The 5,000-nt window shown below is 51.4% G+C and overlaps 1 protein-coding gene across 1 annotated transcript in view; it reads left to right on the top strand.

The window, feature by feature from the left end:
• Positions 1-5,000, top strand: part of LOC311322545 (slit homolog 2 protein-like) — a gene marked incomplete at both ends in the record, with an annotated part of 82,474 nt that overhangs the window by 73,656 nt on the left and 3,818 nt on the right. The window contains 4 exon segments of the mRNA XM_084454634.1: positions 947-1,086; positions 2,384-2,477; positions 3,806-3,943; positions 4,798-5,000. The exon segment at positions 4,798-5,000 is cut by the window's right edge and continues 38 nt beyond it. Of these exon segments, the coding sequence (XP_084310760.1) occupies positions 947-1,086; positions 2,384-2,477; positions 3,806-3,943; positions 4,798-5,000 (575 nt within the window).

Below are 5,000 nucleotides of genomic sequence, written 5' to 3'. Positions count from 1 at the left end.
TACAGCCTGGAGATTACACACAGCCCTGTAGACCTCTCCTGCTGGCACTCCCTCTCCCTCCCCCCCCCCCCTCTCTCTCTCTCTCTCTCTCTCTCTCTATCTATCATACACACTGCAGCACCTCTCTCCATCTCCCTTCCTCCCTCCCCCCCTCCCTCCCTGTGCTGCAGATCGCAGTCTTCATTATGAAGAGCTGTCCTTGACTGTGTAATAAGATATTAATTCACCTGTCCGTGTGCCGCATAAGAGCTCTTTATTAGGCTCCTGTGTGTGTGTGTGTGTGTGTGTGTGTGTGTGTGTGTGTGTGTGTGTGTGTGTGTGTGTGCGTGTGTGTGTGTGCGCACGTGTGTGTGTGTGTGTGTGTGTGTCTGTGCATGGCTGGCTATGAACTTCATAGCCATATCGAGCCATGTTGCGTGATCGAGTGTGATTGCCTGTGTTTGTGTGTGTGTGTGTGTTTGTGTGTGTTTGTGTGTGTGTGTGTGTGTGTGTGTGTGTGTGTGTGTGTGTGTGTGGGTGTGTGTGTGTGTGTGTGTGGGTGTGTGGGCAATGAACCAGAGATGATTTCAGGCATGTGCACCTCATCAAAGATTATCCTTAATATATCCTGGGGATATTCAGATGGAGGCAGTGATTTGGTGTGTTTGTGTGTTTGCGTGTTTGCAGGTAGTTAGAAAATGTGTAGTTGCCGGTTGTTTAGAAAGTGTGTGTGTGTGAGCACTGGTCTGTGTGTGTGTGTGTGTGCTCATTTACATTTGTGTCAAGCAAGCAGATTTTATATGGCTTTGAATATATCCTTAGTGGGTGTTGAATTTTTTATCACAAGGTGTGTGTTTTCGCTATCCGGCTTTGTAAGCGTGATTTGTTTTCCGAGGGTGTGTGTGCATCATTATCTCCCACCGAAGGGTAGAGTGTGTAACGTGTGCGCGTGTGTGTGTGTTCTCAGGTGTGTGTGCCCCGAGGGCTTCGAGGGAGACATGTGTGAGACCAACGTGGACGACTGTGAGGACAACGACTGCGAAAACAACTCCACCTGTGTGGACGGCATCAACAACTACACCTGCATGTGTTCCCCCGAATACACCGGTAACACACACACACGCACGCACACACACGCACACACGCACGCACGCGCACACATGCACACACACACACACACATACATACATACATATTCAGAATCAGGCCTTATCTGACACACACAGACGTACAGTGCATGTTCAAAACACACACACACACACAAAACCACACACACACACACACGTCTCTTCAGTAACACTTGTCTGTTTTAACTGTTTTTTTGTTACCTTGCTGTCTTTCCCCTTTCTAAATCTCATCCTACTCTTTGCTTCTGTAGTGTGCCGATCATTGCTAACTGCTAACCAACGTGGCGCTTATGTTCTGTTCTTCTATCTGTCTCTCTCTCTTTCTCTTTCTCTCTGTCTCTCTCTTCCTCTTTCTATTTATCTGTTGTCTGTCCATTCTTGTGACTGCAGCTGCTACCAATGAGGTGGAGAGAGGTTAGTCTTTTCTTCTCTCTCTCTCTCTTTCTCTCTCTCTTTCTCTTTTTCTCTCTCTCTCTCCTTTTCTGTTCCTCCCTCCATCTCTTTGCTATCCGTGTCTCGCTACTTTATTTGGGTCCAGTCTGAAACCGGAGTTCTCAACACTCACAGCCCGAATAACCACATTAATCTTACACAGGCACACAGACACGAGTGCACCCCTCCCCCACCCCCCCCCACCCCACAGCACCCCCACATACACACACACTCCCACACGCGCACACACACAGACACACACGCGCGGGGGGATTGTCATCTCACCGGCATGGGCACATCGACCCCAGCCCATTCCCCCACAGTTACTCCCGGAGCGACCGTCACTTCCTGTGGGTCAATAACGCTCCAGGAAGGCTAGGAACGCCGGGCGCCCCGGGAACGCCAGAACCCACTCGGGGAACGCCGGAATATGACGTTCCCCGGGAGAGAGAGGGTCATTTATCAGAGACCCCCGGTATCGACTCTCCGCGCGCCCCAGAGTCATCCATCACCTGCACGCCGGCGCGTTTTCCAATAACTGTTTATCGCAGGCCGTCCCACACACACCCAGGAGCTGCTCCATAATTTAAGCTAATCTTTTATTGATAGTTAGAATAGCGCGGGGACTGTCTCCGCAGAAGGGAGGAGAGAGACAGCGTTAAAGAGCTGGAGGTCTAGAGAGAAGGGGGTGGTGGGGGGGGGGCGAGAGTGTGTGTGTGTGTGTGTTGGAGGGGGGGAGTGGGGGGTTCAAGACTATCGAAAAATGAATATCTTGGCTCTTTGAACCGGTCTCATTTTTGTTTTCTTTGTGTGTGTGTGTGTGTGTGTGTGTGTGTGTGCTCTAGGTGAGCTGTGTGAGGAGAAGGTGGATTTCTGCGCCCCCGAGCTGAACCCGTGCCAGCACGACTCCAAGTGCATCCTGACCCCTCAGGGATACAAGTAAGTGGACGCACACACACACACACACACACAAACCTTACACACACACACAAACCTTACACACACACACACACACACACACATACGGGGTCGAGTGTTCTCCCCATCCTTCCCTCGTGATTTGAGCCCAAACAGCCCCCCCCCCCCCCCCCCCCAGTATGGGGGTCTGTTAGGAGGGGTGTTCCTGGGTCAGTCTATCAGGGGGTCTGTTAGAGGGGTGTTCCTGGGTCAGTCTATCAGGGGGTCTGTTAGAGGGGTGTTCCTGGGTCAGTCTATCAGGGGGTCTGTTAGAGGGGTGTTCCTGGGTCAGTCTATCAGGGGGTCTGTTAGAGGGGTGTTCCTGGGTCAGTCTATCAGGGGGTCTGTTAGAGGGGTGTTCCTGGGTCAGTCTATCAGGGGGTCTGTTAGAGGGGTGTTCCTGGGTCAGTCTATCAGGGGGTCTGTTAGAGGGGTGTTCCTGGGTCAGTCTATCAGGGGGTCTGTTAGAGGGGTGTTCCTGGGTCAGTCTATCAGGGGGTCTGTTAGAGGGGTGTTCCTGGGTCAGTCTATCAGGGGGTCTGTTAGAGGGGTGTTCCTGGGTCAGTCTATCAGGGGGTCTGTTAGAGGGGTGTTCCTGGGTCAGTCTATCAGGGGGTCTGTTAGAGGGGTGTTCCTGGGTCAGTCTATCAGGGGGTCTGTTAGAGGGGTGTTCCTGGGTCAGTCTATCAGGGGGTCTGTTAGAGGGGTGTTCCTGGGTCAGTCTATCAGGGGGTCTGTTAGAGGGGTGTTCTGGTGTGGAGTCCATGCTCTCCAGCTGTTAGTACAAGATGTTATCTGCTACACTGATGGAGTTTCATTCCCTAGCGGCCTACTTCTTGACTGCCGTGCGTGTGTGTGTGTGTGTGTGTGTGTGTGTGTGTGTGTGTGCGTCTGCGTGTGTGTGCGCGTGTGCGTGTGCATGTGTGTGTGTGTGTGTATTATTGTTGTGTCTAGAGGAAGGGCGTTTAGGAGTCTTGTTGCCCCGGAACATTCTCATTCCACGTACGCTACACGCTTCGGTGAATATCTGTGAAAGATTAGCACACTTATAACAAGAACACTTAAGTTCTGTGTAAAAGATTAGCACACTTATAAGAAGAACACTTAAGTTATGTGTAAAAGATTAGCACACGTATAAGAAGAACACAAGTTCTCCCCTTGAAATGCATTAGGACGTTCACACACACTGAACACGTTTATCTGAGGTCTGATCACTACACCGTCTCTGTGTGTGTGTGTGTGTGTGTGTGTGTGTGTGTGTGTGTGTGTGTGTGTGTGTGTGTGTGTGTGTGTGTGTGCGTTCCGGCCAGGTGTGAGTGCACCCCGGGTTACGTGGGGGATCAGTGTGAGCTGGACTTTGACGACTGCGAGGAGAACAAGTGTCAGAACGGCGGTCAGTGCATCGACGCCGTCAACGGCTACACCTGCGTGTGTCCAGAGGGCTACAGGTGAGCAGCACGCACACACACACACACACACACACGCACACACACACATACACACAACACACATACACACGTACGCACGCACACACACGCACACACTCGCACGCACACACATGCGAATGCACGCACACACCCACACTCACACATACACACACACACTCACACACACGCCCTTTGGTAGCATTTCAACATAAAATGGAGCTACTGGAAATACACTTGAATACAAACGAACAGGGGTAAACAAAACAGGCGCTGGATGTAGGTCAGCTCTGCCGCCACCCAGACACACCTGCGTGAAAAGCAGCCAGGCTGAGGTCCTACCAGACTCCTCTGGCTTGTGTCCTCAGAAGTGGGGTCAAAATCGAAGCTACCCAAAAAAAAACAGACAAAAACCCAGCTGGAAATTCCCCAAGTGTCAAAAGATGGATGGTTGAACTAAACTCAGATATAGCACAGAACACCGGCTTGAAACCGCTGTTTGTCCCAAAAACTTATTTGGGTTAACTTAGTATCAATTAATCCTAACAGAGCTCGCTGGCAAAAACAAAATTCACCCCCCCACTTCAAAACCAACGCACCCACACCTGCGCTTTAACGAGCCTGGAGCCTACACAACGTTACGCCCCCTCCCATGTGTTGACATACACGTGCAGGTTAATCACACACACACACATCTCTGATGTCATTTCACACTTGATACAACACACACACACACACACACATTGGTTCACTTTATGTCCTTAGTGGGAAGAGACTAGAAAGATGTTTCGGGTTTGTGTTTCACATCTGTGTGTGTGTGTATATGTGTGTGTGTGTGTGTGTGCATATGTGTGTGTGTGTGGATGTGTGTGTCTCAGCGGGCTCTTCTGTGAGTTCCCTCCCCCCATGGTCCTTCCTCGTACCAGCCCCTGTGACAACCACGACTGCCTGAACGGGGCGCAGTGTGTCGTCGTGGAGACGGACCCCCGCTGCCAGTGTCTCCACGGTTACCAGGGGGAGCGGTGCGAGAAGCTGGTCAGCGTCAACTTCATCAACAGGGAGTCCTACCTGCAGCTACCAT

This window comes from Borostomias antarcticus, assembly GCF_949987555.1.
Source record: "Borostomias antarcticus genome assembly, chromosome: 20".
NCBI lineage: Eukaryota > Metazoa > Chordata > Actinopteri > Stomiiformes > Stomiidae > Borostomias > Borostomias antarcticus.
The sequence above is the reverse complement of the archived record's forward strand: the minus strand, read 5'-3'. Positions and strand labels throughout refer to the sequence as shown.